Here is a 16,277-nt window from a genome sequence, read left to right as displayed (position 1 = left end):
GGGGCAAGGGATGCTCACACCAGCAGTGCCGTCCCCTTCTAGAGGATGGAACCAGGAAGAGCCTCAGGCAGCCCTGGGAGGAGGCTCAGGGCCATTTGGGCAGCATTCTGGGGTCTTGGGTGCCTGGAGCGTGGTCTAGAAGGGGAGGGGTGCAGCTCCGGGTGGGCACAGCCCCTTGGCCTCATGGACTCCCACCCTGGAAGAGGGCCAGAAAGGGGTCACTAAGCGGGGGGCCCAGGGAAGGGGAGCCCCTTGCACAGGTCTGGGGGCTGCACTGCCGTCCACTGCCTCTTGCAGCCTCCCAGGGCAGTCTGGGCACCCAGGGTCCTTCCCGGTGCCTCGCTGGCCTTCCTGGTCGGGAGTGAGTCAGTCCGAGGGCCTGGCAGGTTCTGTCTGCTTGGGGCTGGGTGGGGCGTTCTTGGGCTCCCCCGATTTTCCCTAAGAGGGAGGTGAATCAGCGGCTACCCCAGCTCTGCCCTGGCCCGGCTGCCCAGGGGTTTGTTAGGAGGACGGAAGATTGGAGCAGCCAGGCTGACGGGAATCGCTGAGACACCAGCAGTTTCCTGTCTCCGCAGGTCAGGATGTGACCCTGGCCTCCTCCTGGAATCCGGGCTCCAGCTTGCCCTTCGGGGACCTGGCGAGATAGAGCCCCTGCCCAGCAGCCCCCTCATTTGTCTGCGATCCTCCCCCAACACACACACTGAACCTCTCTTGCCCAAGGCTCTTGGCCGCCACAGCTCATCTGCCACCCACCCACAGGAAATCTGAGGCTTCTGAGGTCACGCAGGGATGGATGGGAAAGCCGTTTCTCCACTGCCAGGGCCTGCAGAAGGCGGCCACAGGTCAGGAGGAGCTAGGCTGGGAGCTGGGACAGCCACCCTCCTCCCCGCGGCAGCTGCCAGCCCGTGCTTCTTGCCGCTAGGCCTTTGCCCATGCAGTGCCGTCTCCTGGAACGCCTTTGCCCCCTTCTTTGTCTGCCTGGATCCTGGGAGCCTTTCCCCGATGTCCCTTGCCTCCATGTTCGGTGGTCCTTCTCCGTGGACCCGCGAATCCCCTGCACGTCCTCCCCCAAATGGCTGCTTCCGTCACTCCCCAGCAGGGCTGCCGATGCCCGCGTCTGTCCCGCTCTGTTCTGGAAGGGGTTCGAGGCAGGGCCCCAGGTCTGCCTTTTCTCTGCATCCTCAGTACCTGTGTCCTGTACCCAACACAGGCTGGAGATACCTGACCAGGGCTGGGAGGGCGTCTGGCTGTGGGGACTGCCTGGGGGACGAAGTCACCTCCCAGGGAAGCCAAGCCTTCCTCAGGGGACAGAACAATAGGAACTGGCAGGAGCGAGGGCTCAGCCCTGGGGGAGGGCGGCCAGGGGCACCCAGGAGAGACCCAGCTCCGTCCTGCGCAGCCATCCATCAGGGGGTCAGCGTCCCAGGCTGGGCCTCCCTGTCCCCTCGGAAGGTGGGTTTGTGATCCCTGCCTCATCCTCTGTGTAGTGATCATCTTTGAGGATGGAATTCGTTGACAGGTGTGAAGCTGCTCTTTAAACTGCATCATGCCTGGCAAAATGAGGGTACTTGCAGGTGAGGCCTGGAGTCCAGAGAGGAGAAGGAACAGCCACAGCCACTGCCACAGCTCCCGCACCGCGGGCTGTCGCTCTGGACTCTCCGTACCCGGGCTGCCCCATCTCACTGGAGCCTCACGACAGCCCTGTGTGGTCGGTACTAGTATCAACTCCGTTTTTCCCAGATGTAAACTGAGGCTCAGAGAGGGATTGCCCAAGGCGATACACCCAGTCCAGGGTGGGAGCCCAAACTCAAATAGAGGGCTGGTTGGCTCCAGAGCCTGTGTTGATAACCCTGTGTCAAGGTCACAGCAGCGCATGCTTGCAGGCGTGCATTCGTACTTCACAGATTCTACAATCAAGATTCTCCGTGACTCTAAGGCAAGTCCCTGAGCCCAACAAACGTGTATCCATTGGAGAGAGGGGAGGAGGTGCCCCCTCTGTGCCCCAGGTGCTGTTCAAGGTGCCAGCCAGTGTCAGTTTCCAGAAACCCAGCTCCCTCCTCCGCCTCCTCCAATGAATGTTCCTGACAGCCCTGGAGCTTGAAGCAAGCTCCTTAAAATTTGGGCGCCATGTGGACTGAGTTTCCTGAAAGAGGCAGAAGGGTGATAGGGAAATTCTGTTACCGTGTGTGCTGGGATCCTCGGACTATGCCACGTTCACAGTGATGTCAAATAGGGGGCACCCCAGCCTGCCCTGCTTAAAACCCACCAATGACTGTCCATTGCCCACGTGCTCCTTTACACGACCACGGGGCCTTTCCCATCTTTCCAGTCCCACCCCATCGTGGGCTGTAAGCTCCTGCCACAGCCAACCGCCTGCTGTCCCCAGCCGTGCCCGCTCCCCTGCCTCTGCTCTTCCCCACCCCCTCCTCCACTCGGTGAGCTCCTGGCCCTCCTTGGCTGCCTAATCCGGGAGCAGCTGGGCTGGCCCTGCCCTGTGCTCCCAAAACGTACCTACCCCCTGGCTCCTGGCTGTCTACACTCCATCCCCCCTAGAATGGGCGCCTGCCGGGGGCAGGGACTTTGCCTTTCTCTGAGGCTGGCCCAGCTGCTGTGGGATTAGGGTGGGGGGTTCCCAGTCACCCAGAGGAGGTAGAAGAACCTGAACATCAGAACAAACGAAATGGGGAGGCGGCTTTGGCTCAACTGATAGAGTGTCCGCCTATCATGTGGGAGGTCCAGGGTTCAAACCCAGGGCCTCCTGATCCATGTGGTGAGCTGGCCCATACACAGTGCTGATTTTTGTGCAAGGAGTGCCCTGCCACGCAGGGGTGTCCATTGCATAGGGGAGTCCCATGCGCAAGGAGTGCACCCTGCAAGGAGAGCCGCCCAGCGTGAAAAAAGCATAGCCTGCCCAGGAGTGGCACCGCACACACAGAGAGCTGATACAGCAAGATGATGCAACAAGCTGACGCAGCAAGATGATGCAACAACAAGAGACACAGATTCCTGGTGCTGCTGACAAGAACACAAGCAGACATAGAGGGACACACAGTGAATGGACACAGAAAGCAGACAATGGGGGGAGGGGGAAGGGGAGAGAAATAAAAAAATCTAAAAAAAAAAAGAATGAACAAAATGGACTTGCAGGGGGAAGCCTTCTTTTTCAAATCATTACCAAATTTGAAAAAAAACACAATGCCTTTGAAGACCATATAGTGCGTTTGGTGCTATTTGTGGTTTGGGGATTATCGAGGCCCACTGTCCTCATGGCAGGCGGGGCGGTGGGGAGCAAGGACCCTGGTACTGGTGGTCTGGGCACCTTCTCATCCCCGCACAAATGCAGGACAGTTTAACAGTTTTGGGGGTACGTTGACCACAAGTTCAGGTTGAGCCAACACTTGTTATCAGGACCTAAGGCCACATCAGTCAAGGATGGCCTCCAGCCTGGGAGGGCCAGACCCCTCCTGAACCCTGCCATCCACTGGGGAGCCTGGTGACAGGCTGGCTCTAGGGTCCCTGAGGATCTGGTGTGAACTCTGGCCTTGGGCATGTCACTTTACCTCTTTGGGCCGGGCTCAGTTTCCTCCTCTGAAAAGTGGGGGTAATAGCAGATCCTGCAGGTGGGCCCTGGGGAGGCTTAGCATGTGAAAGACGCTTAACCCAGCCCCAGCCACCTAGCAGGCCCAGCGCAGAAGCGGCACACAGGAAACACTCAGGAAAGGTAGTGTTGTTGAGAGGGACTTAGGCGACCTGCTGGGGACCTCGGGGGGGGCTCTCCTGGGGAAGAATAGCCTCTGAGGCTGTCACCGCTGCCTTCAGATCTTGGAAGGGCTGCCCTTGCAGGGTCACGGATGCTCAAACGGGGACATTCCAGGGAGGAAGATCTGGGTCAAGTGAGGGCAGCACTTTCTCAGCAGGGAGCCTGGAGCGGTGTCCTCTGAGACGCAGTGACTGCTTCTCACTGGAGGAGCTTGAGGACCTACTCACCTGCTACACTCTGCCAAACCTCCTTCCCACCCCACTCTTTTCCACTCGGTCACCAGCCAAATCCAGCTCTTCCCACTGGCATCATGTGGCGGCACCCGGAAGAGCGCTCTGACCCCAGATGCCAGCTCCTGTGGCCCTTGTGGGAGGCCCATGCCATCCTCTTGGCAGAGCCCTGCTGAGGACTCAGCCCGTTGCCCCAGGGCCACCTACCGGGAAGGTTCCCTTCACTCCATCAGCCTTGGGCTTTCCTGGGCACTCACCCTCGAGAATTCCAGAAAGAGGACGCGGACTTCAAGAGTGGTGTTGGGCGGCTGGGCCACGCAGCCCTCGGAGACCTGGCTCGTGGTGTATGTCACCTCACCCCGCTCGGGGTCCACAGGCTGTAGGTCACAATCGACCGTTTCTGCAAGACCTGTTGGGAAAGCACAGCCGGCAAGAGGACCAGGTAAGAATGATGGGGCGGCCTCCTGGGTGCTGGGCAGGGGCTGAGGGCTTTACTGTGTCTTCACAGCTGCTCTCTGAGGTGGGCATCATCATATCCACTCCATAGATGAAGAAACTGAGGCTCAGAGAGGAAAGACTCTTACCCAAGGTCACACTGCTAGTATGGGTAGGGTTACCCAATAAAAACCAGGATGCCCAGTTAAATTTGAATTTCAGATCAACAGAGGATCTTTCCTTTAGCATACACATGCCCGCATATTGAATGGAACGGAGGTATACGAAAACAAATATCCATTTTTTTTCTGAAATTAAAACTTAACCAGGTGTCTTGCACTGTTGTTAGCTAAATCTGGCAACTCCAGCTTGGTGGCAAGGCTCACAGGAGATCCCAAGCCTTAAGGCTTGGTTCCCGCCAAAGAAGGTGGGAGCAGAGGCCGGGAAACAAAGCTTCGCCTCCTGTGCCTAGAGGAGACCAGAAGAACGGCCCTGTGGTCCGAAGAGAGTTGAGTGTTTCCTGGCCCCAAGGGACAGGGAGAACCAAAAGGGCAGCCCAGGTTGGGAGGGAAGCTGCCTGCAGAGTAGGCCACGGAGCCTGCCCCTGGGCCGGGAGATGCGAGTCCTGAGGGAAGGGAATGGAATTTCACTCTGACCCGGCAGAGAGGGAAGAGGAAATGAGGCCCCTACACCTAGTCCTAAGGAATGTGCTAGGGAAAGGGGGGGCTCCGGAGGAGGGAAGGAGGAGAGAAGGGGAGACTGTTTGGAAGTTTGTGTCTCCATCTTGTCGCGCTCACTTCCTGTTTTCTTGGAGATCAAAGATGGGCGCGGAGGGACTGGCCGCACGTCCAGCTGACGCCAGCTCAGGGGAGGGGGGCTGGGAGGTTTCTTCTGAACCCCAGACTTCCTTTTGTCCAACTCGGTCCCCACCTCCACCTTTCCACAGCCTCGTTGGGCTCAGGGCCACCCAGAGATCAGAGAAGGTCATACGATGGCCACTAATTGCCATGGCAACCCCACCCCTAACTCTGTCCTGGGGAGGATAAGATCAGGACGAGGACATTTGGCCTCCACGGGAGCCCAGGGTTTATAAGCTCCTGCCCTGACCCTGTCCTGGATGTGCCAGGGACTCAACAGCTTGCCCAGGCAACATGGCTCTGTGGTTACCAGAAAGGTTGCTAGAGCCAGGCGGACCTCGGTTTGAATCTCAGGCCCAGCGATTGCTAGGGGTGTGACTTTGGTGTATGATTTCACTTCTTTGGGCCTCAGTTTCCTCATCTGTGAAATGACAATAAGAATAAACCCATCTCAGAGAGTGGTGGGAGGATTCCGTGACACAGGGCAGATGGCAGTTCTTAAAATTCTTTTACTGACGCCTGTCATTGTAGAATTGACTGGCTAAGGGGCGGGGTGGAGAGGTGGGACTGGGGTGGGAAGCCTCCACTTCTTAGGCTGAGGAGAGGGACCTTAGTGGGGCGGCCACTGATGTCCCCAGGCTGGCTGACTCCCTCGCTGGGGATCATTGCCTACAGTGTCATTCCTTCTAGCCCACCAACCCACTCAGTTCTCCCCCCCTCTTCCTTTCGCTGCCAGCGAACAGTCTCCTTGGCTGTTAACTAGCCCAGCCTCTCCTCTACAGATGGGGAGACTGAGGCCTGGCGGCCAGGAGAGTCACACAGCACGTGGCCAGCGGGGCTGGGCCTTGCACCCCCCCACACACACGACCAGGGTCTGGCCTGCAGATTAGCCCAGCGTCTCCCTCCTTCCCTGTGAACTTTCCCTGCCGCCTCCCCAGACTTCCAGGAACCCCAGTTCCTCCCGGATCACTGGGGCCACCTCCTCCATGCCGTCAGCGCCAGCGGGAGAGGCCACAGGCCTGGCCATTATGTAAGGATCAGATAACAGGCTAGACTGGGAGATCAGATAAGAGGTCCATTTATTTTGGGGCCTTTTCGAATCCTGGCCACCCCCACCCCGCAGACGAGAATGGGGAGACAGGAGGGAGCGTGACGCCCGGGCCTGTCTCCCGGAGCCGGAGGCGGGCCCAGACGGAGCTGAAAACAATCCCCTGGCACCAAGGGAAACACGGGGACCTCTCGGGACCCAGGTCAGAGGAGGTGGCTCTGGGGGCCTTAGGTGTCCAGGGCCCCAGCGAGAGACCCCGGAGCCTCCTCGCCGCCGCTGGCCCCTGCCTCCTCCTCCCCCACCCACGGGCTGCCTCTGGTCACACGGCCACCTCTGGGGCTTTCCAAATGAGCCCCCCACCTCAGCACTTGGGAAGCCACAGAGGCCGTGGTCTAGAGAAGTGGCTCTGGAACCAGATGGCCTGAGTTAAATCCCAATTCTGCCTCTTCGAAGGTGGCTACTTTGGGTGGTAGTCTAACCTCTCCAAGCCTCAGTTTCCCCAACTAGAAATACAAAATAATAATAATAAACAAAAGCTTCCATCATGTCACTGGGAGCCAGGTACTGTTTTGAGTCTTTGCATGAGTTAACTCATATGATCCTCATAGCAGCCTTCAGAGGTGGGTGCTGTTATACCCATTTTACACACAAGGATCACGGATCAGGCAGGGTAATTAATTTGCCCCAGGTTACCCAGCTACTACACAACAGGGGCTGGACTTGAACCCAGGCGCTCCAGCTCCAGAACCCAGCACCCGCTTCCCAGGGTGTCAGTTTGAGGAGATACCCATGTAAAGCGCCCGGTGCCCAGTCAGGGCTCTGTCACAGCATCTGTGATTGTTCTTTCATGACACCAGGCCAGATGCTTTCTGACAAGTGTCTTTTCTGCTGAAAAGGCTGCCACCTGGTCACACTTTGCTCCTTTTAGGATCTAGGTACAACCTCACAGAACTTTCAGGTTCCAGAGCAAACTCTTCCCCTAGACCCGGCCACCAGAGAGACCTCAGCACTCCTCTGCTCTGGCATCTCCCATGGCTCCCCAGTGCCTGCAGGGCCAAGTCTACACACTGCAACCTAGAGTGGAGTTAAAAAGTGCAGTCTTGGGGGTCTGGCAGATGCTAAATTTCCAGACCCTGATTCTGCCACTTCCTGTTACATGCCTTACTGATATTAATTGCAAAATGAGGCTCATGATAACCATGATACCTTCCTCGTCGAATTGGTGAGAATATCAGTAGGATAACACATGCACATTGCTAAGCTGGCTCCCGACCCATGGGCTTGCTTGGCAACTGGCACCTGTTGTCATGATTATGTCCAATCAATGGGGACATGCTGGGCTGTCCCCCGCAAATATACCCTGCTCCTACCACCGCCATTCCCTTTCCCAGAGCAGTGGTATTCCTTCACTTGACCACTTGGTCAACCTTCATTCATCCTTCAAAACCCTGTTCAAAAAATCCCTCCACCAGAACCAATCTCTTTCCTCTCAGGGACATTGGTACTGGATGTGCTTCTAGAACCACACATGCCCAAGTGTGTGGCTTTTATGTGTCTGGGTGTCTGCCTCCTCTAGCAGACAGGGAGCTTTTCCAGGACAGGGAGATTCCAGATCGCTTCCCAGTCCAGGGCACAGAACAGACACTTGTGGAATTGGCTTGCCGGACCTGGCTCTAACTTGCTGGATAACCTATGTCAAGTCCTTCCACCACTCTGGGCCTCAGTTTCCCCATGGGAACAGTGGGACTGGGAAGGAATGGATAAGAGCTGCTCCAAGCTCCACTGGGTGTCTAAAGTTCTGAGATTCTGCCAGGGGATGGAAGCAGGAAGAGAGGGCAAGGCACTGATGGGGCTGCCGTGGGTAGGGGCAGGGTCATCTCTCCTGTGGCAGTGCTGTGCAGTGGTTGGGGCCAGGGCTGTTGATCCCAGATGCCCATTTCTGGGCTGTGCTACTCAGGAAGATTCCTTTGCCTGCCTGGACCCTCATCTGTAAAACAGGGATAATAGGAGTTGCTGACCTCACAGGGCTTTTGTGAGGATTAAACCTGAGAGGACATGTAACTTGTCCAGAGCAGCGGCTGGCACACAGTGAGCTCTAAATAGAGGCCAGCAGTTACACTGACCTGTTCACCCCCCAGCCCCCTGCTACACTCGGGTCCTAAAGCCAGCTCAGTCCCTAGATGCGGGTCCTCTTCAGTCTCCAGAGCTCGCCCCCCAAGCCCGGGCTGGAGCTGGGCAGGGGCCCAGAGCGAGGGACACCAGCTCTCCCAGTCTGCCAGAGGTCTGGGCCCCAGGCTAGGGTAGGGAAAATAGGCTGGGTTTGGGTTCAAATCTGAACCCACCACTTGTCCCAAGCCTCAGTTTCCTCATGCATAGACTGGGAACAAAGGCAAGGAACCAGTACAGCACCTGATGCTCGAGACCCTGGGGAGGTGGCTCCCTCGTGCCCTTCGTGTCCCCTCAGCCGCTCTTAGCATCCCAGATCTCCCCTCAGGCTCTTGAGCAAATGGACCAGGGCTGTCCTGAGAGGCCCCAGCCCAGACCCAGCTGCAGCCCTGAGTAGATCAAGTCTCTCTTCTTCTGGGCCTTAGTGTCACTGTCGCCCTGGCTAAGGTGAGGGAGAAGTTTTAAAGCCATGCTCCCGCTGACCCCAGGGAGCCACCCTCTCCTGGCTCACCCAGCCCTTCTCCAGTCTCTTTTTCCTCCTGGCAAAGGAGCAGCTGCCCCCACCTGCAGCCTCTGAGCCAAGGCGCTATCTAGTTCTGTGTCTCTCCCTCCCCCACCCCCGCACGAGTCCTAGACGTCCCGAAGGCGGCTGTCATCACGGAAGCTCCAAGCCACACTCCTGCCCGTCTCCAGCAAACGGTCACCAACACACAGGAAGTACTCTTCAATCCCAGCCACCTAACATGGGCCACAAGCCCCAGTACCCCCACTTCTGGGACTCTATCCAAAGAAAAGAATACAAAATGCGGGAAAAGGTGCATTTACCAAAAACAAGCACTGAGGTGGTATTTATAACCAGCACACAAGGGGGAACAAACTGAATTTTCAACAACAGGGGATTCATTAAGTAAACGATGGCACACTTGAAGGAGAGGAATATTCTGGTACCACAATGGGATGATTATGGGGTCCATCTGACGGCATAGGATCTTCTGGGACGGAAGGGTATGCAAGACACCCAAATGTCATCCCCCTGGATTGAAAAGACCTGAAAAAGCTAGACAAAAGCTAGAAGGCAATCCACCAACATGCTAACAGCGTCTCTGTTAAAAAGGGCTCTGGGAGCTAATACTTCCCCCTCCATCTACTTTCTTTGAGGGAGGAGCTGAGGCAACCATGTGGGTAAATTGCTTTTTAAAAAAACTTGCTCTTGAAGAAAATTTCAACGTAACAGAAAAAATGTGGCTTAGAAAGTGAAAGTCCTAGAGAGAAATCCCTATATTGGAGAAGAGTAATGCGGGGTACACAGCAAGTTTTCTCTCTGCATATTGTGTGTATTACTACTTTATTATCACAGAAATGGAAACATCGTTTGCGCACCTCACAGCGTGTTGCAGGCATCTGCCCACAGCAGTCTACACGGAGGCCTGTCTTTTTCTTGGTGGGGCTGCATAGTATGCCTCTGCGTAATAATTTATTTAACAGGTCCTCTGCTGGTGGACATCTAGGTGGTTTCCACTTCTTGGTGTTTTTTTACAGGTACCTACAGATCACACATCTTTAGAGAGTTGGGTCAGTATCTACATCGGGCTTGAGGTTGGAATTTCTGGGTCCAAGGGCCACATATAGTTAGGATTTTGAGAGATGCTGCCAAGTTGGACTCCCAGAAATCTGGACCCATTTTTGGACCTGTTTTTGGACCCGTTCTCCTCCCTGTCAGCATGAATGAGGGTGCCTGGGCCACCCCCACCCCTACCCAGCCATGGAAAGACGGGCTGCTGGCTGCTCGAGCTCTGTGCCCTGCACCCTGCTCAGGCCCTCTCTGCCCTAGATGGGCCTCGGTTTCCCAGGCTGTAAATGAGGTGCGCTGGGTGGCGTGTAATGCCCTTGAATCCACGGTGTGCTGGACCCAGCTCATACCTGCTCACGAGAGTTGGTTGATACATTTTCAGGAGTTTTGTGAACCAGTTGTCAGACACAGCCATTATTTCAAAGTAACTTACATAAACTTACAATTCTATACATTCTATTAAAAGCAGAGGTCATAAATACTGAAACGCCTCACCCCCTAGATAATGTACTCCGTCTTGCTATTATCCCTGCTCTTGGGGTTACCTACACCTGGCGCATCGGCGTGGTGGCAGCACCGCGTGACGGCGAGCGGCTGCGCGGCTGCCCGGCTCTGGGTTTAGAGAGGTGCCCACTGAAATCAGCCGTGGGGGAGTGTTCACCCCACAGAGACCCACAGACACTGCGAATCGGGTCCCCACTCTCCTTTCCTCGATCCCCCAGCACATCGCCACCTCGATCCCGTCAAACCAGACGCCACACATTCGCGGGGGTCTTTCTCCAAGGAGCAAGTGGAAGAGGGTGTTATCACAGCCAGAAATGGAAGAGAGGACGGGCAGGGAGAGGCGAGGTGGTCTAGAGGCGCCGCCGAGCGCGGGGCGGGGATCTGCCCCAGCGCCTGAACTTGGGCAGGACAGAGCCTCGGCTGCCTTTCCTGTAAAATGGGCTTGGTGATGACAGCCGAGCTGCAGGGTGACTGCGAGCCACGTCAGGAGGGGTGGCGGTCTAATCCCCACTGAGTCACTTAACGTCTCTAAGACTCAGTTTCCCATCTGTTGTGGGGGCGGTGGTAGGAGGGTACAGACCAAGGGTGGGAAAACTGTAAATGCTGCGGGGTGGGGCGAGGTGGGAGGGTGGTCACTGCTGCTGCTGTCCCCGTCCCCGCCTGCCCCCTCTTGCCCTCCACACCCCGTGTCTAGGGGCAGGGCACAGCAGTGGCACAGTGGGTGGCATGGGGGCCGGGGTCCCCTCGTCGGGACCCTCCTTGGTCAGTTTCAGAAGCTTGCAGGGCCAGGCCCCCTGGAAGAGTCCCCGGGCCGAGGCGCTCCCGCAGGTCCCCAGCCGGCAGAGAAGGGGTGGGGAGGGGGGAGGCTCCTTCCACGACAGACCTGAGGGCAGGTGGAAGCACCGTCCATTCTGCAGATGGGAAAACCGGGGCTCAGGGACATGACAGCAGCTCCCCAAGATCCCACAGGGTCTGGAGGGAAGTGGAGATTTGAACCCGGGTCTGATTCCAGAGCCCGTGCTCTAAACACAAAGGCCCAGGGCCACCAGCGCACACAGCTTCTTTCCGCATGGCTCCTTGCGGGGGGGGGGGGGGGGGGGGGGGGGAACTCAAGGCCTGGAGGGCAGGGGACGCTCCCGGGGCCGCGCGGCTGGGTGGTGGGGATGCCAGGTTAAGGCCCCGGGCTTCCTGGGGAGAACTGGATATGACTGGGAGCGCAGAGGCCAGCAGGGTTCAGGTGACCAACCCGTCCCGGTTTGAGTGAGACTTTTCAGCTCAAAGTCCTGCGTCTGTGAACCAGCAACCCGGGATGACTGGTCACCCCTGTGGCTGCCACCTCTGGATGTCCGGAGCCCCCACCTCACCCCAGAAGAGTCATCAGCCTGGTTCCCCCAGGCTTGAGGCCAGGGCACTCAGGGCCCGGGTTCCAGGTTTGCCAGGCACTGGCCCTCTCTGGGCCTCAGTCTCCCCACCCCAGGTCCCCAGACACCTACTTGTGGGATTGAGGCTGCAGAGGGCCAGCAGGAGGCCAAGGGCCAGGGGATGGGTGTCCCGGACCATGCTGTCCGCTCAGGAGTCTGTGCGCTGGGCCTTATCCGGTGTCCAGGGGCAGGGCTGCGGGTGGGCGCGGGGGCCGGCGTGGGCTCGCGCGGGGACCCGAGGGGAGCAGGCGGCCGGAGCGACGGCGTCCCTGCTCCAGCCTTCTGCGGGGACGGCCGAGGGGTCAGGAGAAGCGGGCAGGGGGGCGCAGGGCCCGGCTTGGGGTCCGCCGCCAGCCGAGGGGGGCCCAGGGAGGGGGCGCTGGGCTCCCGTGGACGGCAGCGCTGGCGGTTCGCGTGGACACGGATGGAGCCTGAGGTCTGACTGTCGGCAGCGGGGAGCTCCCAGCTCATCCAGCCCGGCGGGGAGGCAGGAAATGCGCTTCCTTAGAGAAGGGGCCGGGCCAGGCCGCCTGCCAGACGGTTAGAGGAAGTGCCACAGGCTTTGTCGCTGGGTGGGGGGCCTGGGTGGGGGTCGGGGGGGTGGGAGGGCCTGGGCTGGCCAGTGGGGATGCAGCTGGCAGCTCCCAGGGCCCAGATGAAAACAATCACCCTAACAGCCCACCAAGGGGCCTTTCCCGGCAGCTGGGGCTAAGACGGTCCTGTGGGACTCACCGCCCCAGGAACTCCGTGTTCCCATTTTGCAGATGAGGAGGCAGAGGTCTGACGAGGAGAGAGCCTTGCAGAAGAAGATGGTGGGGTTGGGATTCAAACCAGTGCTCTTTGGGCTCCAAAACTGGCTCACATACCCGTGACACTGAACTGTGGTGCCCTTGTTCTGCAGGCAGGGAAACTGAGGCACAGAATGAGGAAGGAACACGCACACATTGTCATAGCAAGTCATGTGAATCTGGGGTCTCTGAACCCAGAGAGGGCAGTTTTGCCCAGGGCCACAGACCTTGCATCTGTCCCCTCCATGAGCAGAAAATCTTCCAGGGACAAAGGACAGCCCCAAATGAAGGAGGGGCAGACCTTTAATGGCACTTCTGAACGCACATGGCCCTGTTCTGCTCCCTCTAAGCTGTGAGACCTTAGGCAAGTCACCTACACCCTCTGTCACCCTGCTTGTGTCTTCCAAACCAGGCGCCAGGCTGAGATTTCCAAGAGGCACCACAGCGGGGGACACTGACCCCCTCCCCCCTGGAAGCATCCCGTCAGTTCACCCGGACTGGGAGAGAATCCCAGAACTCGGGAGGAGAGCAGCCTGGTCCAGGGCTGGGGGTGGGGGTGGGCAGCATATTCATTCTGCAAACAGGAAGCACCTACTATGTGCCCAACATGACACTAGTCAGGGGTAGCACCCAGGGTCAGGGTCAAGGGAGCTTAGAAGAGGAAGTTGGAGCTTCCTGGAGAAGGTGGCATTTCGACCTGACCTTTGAAGGACTGGGGGAGTTTGGGGGAGTAAAAGAGAGGGAGGAGGACGTGCCAGGCAGGGGGAGCAACCTGAGCAAAGGCACGGAGGCAGGATGTGGTCAGACCACCAGGGGACAGGCAGGGCTGTGTGGGGGCCAGTTAGCCCGGAGAGGAAGCCTCCAGCCCTGCTCTGGGAGGGCCTTGAACGCCAGAACTTTCTCCTGAAGGTCATGGGGGGTCATGGGAGGTTCTGGAGAAGGAGGACGCCAGCAGAGCTGGAGCCGGAGAAGGCGAGTCTTGGCATGTGCTGGCAACACCCGGAGGGGAGATGGAATCATTCTCCCTATCTCTGTCCTGGCTCCCAGATGGGGACGTGGTGACCCAGGCAGCAGGGAGAAAGCTGGAGTCCTGGGTGCCTCTGGAGTGAGGTGCTGGCCCAGGATCAGAGGCCTGGCCCCTCCACGCCTTCCAGCCTTCATTGGCCCGTTCCAGTGGCCAGAGCAGGCCATGTGTTTGTCTCTGTGGGAGCTGATATACGAGCGGGAAGGACGGGTGGGGCTCCTTGGGTGGGGATTGGGGGAAGGGTCAGCGCACCCCGCTCTGCGGCTGCCTGGCCAGTTCCTGCCCCCGGGCACGGGCATGGAGTCAAGGCGGGCCAGGACGGCGGTGATGGGAGAGGGGGCTCCCTGTCTTTCCCTACAGCCATGGAGAAGGGGAGGCGGGTACAGGAGGCGAGGGCGGCTTCGGCGGGGAGGCGGCTGGCTGTGCGGTTCCTCCAGGCTCCAGGCCAGCGTCTGTGCCCTGGGGACAGTTCACCCAGCACCCAAGGGCTGCACGCGGCACCAGGCCCCGCCCTAGGCGGTCACCTTATCAGCTCGGAATCCTCACAGCCACACTGCCAGGTCCGTGCCGTTACATCCCCATCTTGCAGGGGAGGCACCCCGGGCTCCCGGAGGCTGAAGTGACTTCCCAACATCCGCAGCTGGAAGGCGGTGACCCGGGGCTGCCCGGCTCCCAGCTCGATACCACCGCCGGAGCTGACCTTGGAGTGGGCGCCTCAGCGTCACCGGGACAGTGGGTGTCACAGGGTGGGGAAACTATTGTCCCGAGTGGGCGTTGGGGGCACCCAGGGTGGTGACAGCCATAGGAGGCTCTTCCAAAACTTCCTCCCTTTCCTTGCGCCCCCCATGCTGAACAATCCATCCCCATCCATGCTAAAAACAAGACCGATTGGATTCTTCAGAAAGCAGGAGGTACTCCAGGGGGATACAAGGAAGGACTTGTAGAAAACCCCAGGGAGAGAAAAACCTTACAGGCATCCAGAGAGGGCCCAGATCCCTGATCCCAGAGTCATCACAGAGGAAGGAAAGATGAGAGCATGGGGCAGAGTGGGGGACAGAGGGAGGCCCCTCGCGGCTCCTGCGGTGCCCTGTGCTTCCCCATCACTCTGCACCCGTGTGGGGTTGGCTCCGTTTGTCTCTCTCCACTTGGCGAGAAGCCCCACAAGCCTTTTTTATTTTTTTTTAGAGAAGTTGTGGGTTTACAGAGCAAACATGCGTAAAATACAGAATTCCTATATACCACTCCTATTATTAACACATTGCGTTGGTGTGGTACGTTTGTTACAACTGACGATAGCACATATTATAATTGAACAATTAACCATAATCCATGGCTTAACTGTTTGTGTAGTGCAGTTCCATGGATTTTTTAAAAAATATTTTCTTCTAATACTATATATACCACCCAACAAAAGATTCAGCACCCTTAATTATGTTCAGTGTTGAGCTACTATTCCCACCATCCACTACCAAAACATTTCCATTTCAAATTGGAACTTTGCACAGTTTAAGCCTTAACTCCCTATTCCCTATCCCACATCATCCCCAACCCCCCATATTCAAATTCTATGAATTTTCTTATTCTAATTATTTCATATTAGTGAGATCATACAATATTTCTCCTTTCGTGTTGGCTTATTTCACTCAACATGATATCTTCAAGATTCATCCATATTGTCCCCTATATCAGGACCTGATTCCTTTTTACAGCTGAATAATATTCCATTGTGTGTATATACCACATTTTGTTTATTCATTCACTGGGTGATGGATACATGGGTTGCTTCCATCTTTTGGCAATTGTGAATAATGCTGCTATGAACATTGGTGTGCAGATGTCTGTTTGAGTCCCTGCTTTCTGTTCCTTTGTACATATACCTAGAAGTGTGATTGCCCTTGCGGTAATTCTACACTTAACTTTCTGAGAGCAGCCAAGCTGTCTTCCCACTAGCAATGAATGAGTGTTCTTTTTCTCTGCATCCTCTCCAACACTAGAAATGTTTTGTTTTTTAAATAGTAGCCATTAGAGTGGGTGTGAAATGGTAACTCACTGTGGTTTTGATTTGCATTTCCCTGATGGCTAAAGATGGTGAGCATCTTTTACATGTGCTTTTTGGCCTTTGTATATCTTCTTTGGTGAGATGTCTATTCAAGTCTTTTGTCCATTTTTCAATTGGGTGGTTTGTCTTTTTTGTGGTTATGTTGAAGGATTTTTAAAATATATTCTGGATATTAAACCTTTATCGGGGGAAGGAGATGTGGTTCAAGCGATTAGGCTCCCGCCTACCACATGGGAGGTCCCAGGTTCGATTCTTGATGCCTTCTACAGAAGATGAGCAGGACAGCAAGCTGATGTGACAGGCGGTGCACTGAGTGATGCAACAAGGTGATGCAACAAGAGACACAAAGAGGAAACGCCATGAGAGACACGACAAAGCAGGGAATGGAGGTGGCTCATGCGATTGAGCGCCGCTC

General features: G+C 56.9%; 1 protein-coding gene across 1 annotated transcript in view; it reads right to left on the bottom strand.

Moving 5' to 3' along the window:
- The window catches only part of ENG (endoglin), a 31,917-nt gene extending 19,453 nt beyond the window's left edge, over positions 1 to 12,464 (bottom strand). Inside the window, exons 1-2 of the mRNA XM_058302870.1 lie at positions 12,064 to 12,464; positions 4,248 to 4,399 (exon numbers count right to left, since the gene is read on the bottom strand). Coding sequence (XP_058158853.1) covers positions 4,248 to 4,399; positions 12,064 to 12,130 — 219 coding nt within the window. The 5' untranslated portion in view covers positions 12,131 to 12,464. The remainder of the gene's footprint in view (positions 1 to 4,247; positions 4,400 to 12,063) is intronic.
- Positions 12,465 to 16,277: the final 3,813 nt, after the last annotated feature.

This window comes from Dasypus novemcinctus, chromosome 8, assembly GCF_030445035.2.
Source record: "Dasypus novemcinctus isolate mDasNov1 chromosome 8, mDasNov1.1.hap2, whole genome shotgun sequence".
Taxonomy (NCBI): Eukaryota; Metazoa; Chordata; class Mammalia; order Cingulata; family Dasypodidae; genus Dasypus; species Dasypus novemcinctus.
The sequence above is the reverse complement of the archived record's forward strand: the minus strand, read 5'-3'. Positions and strand labels throughout refer to the sequence as shown.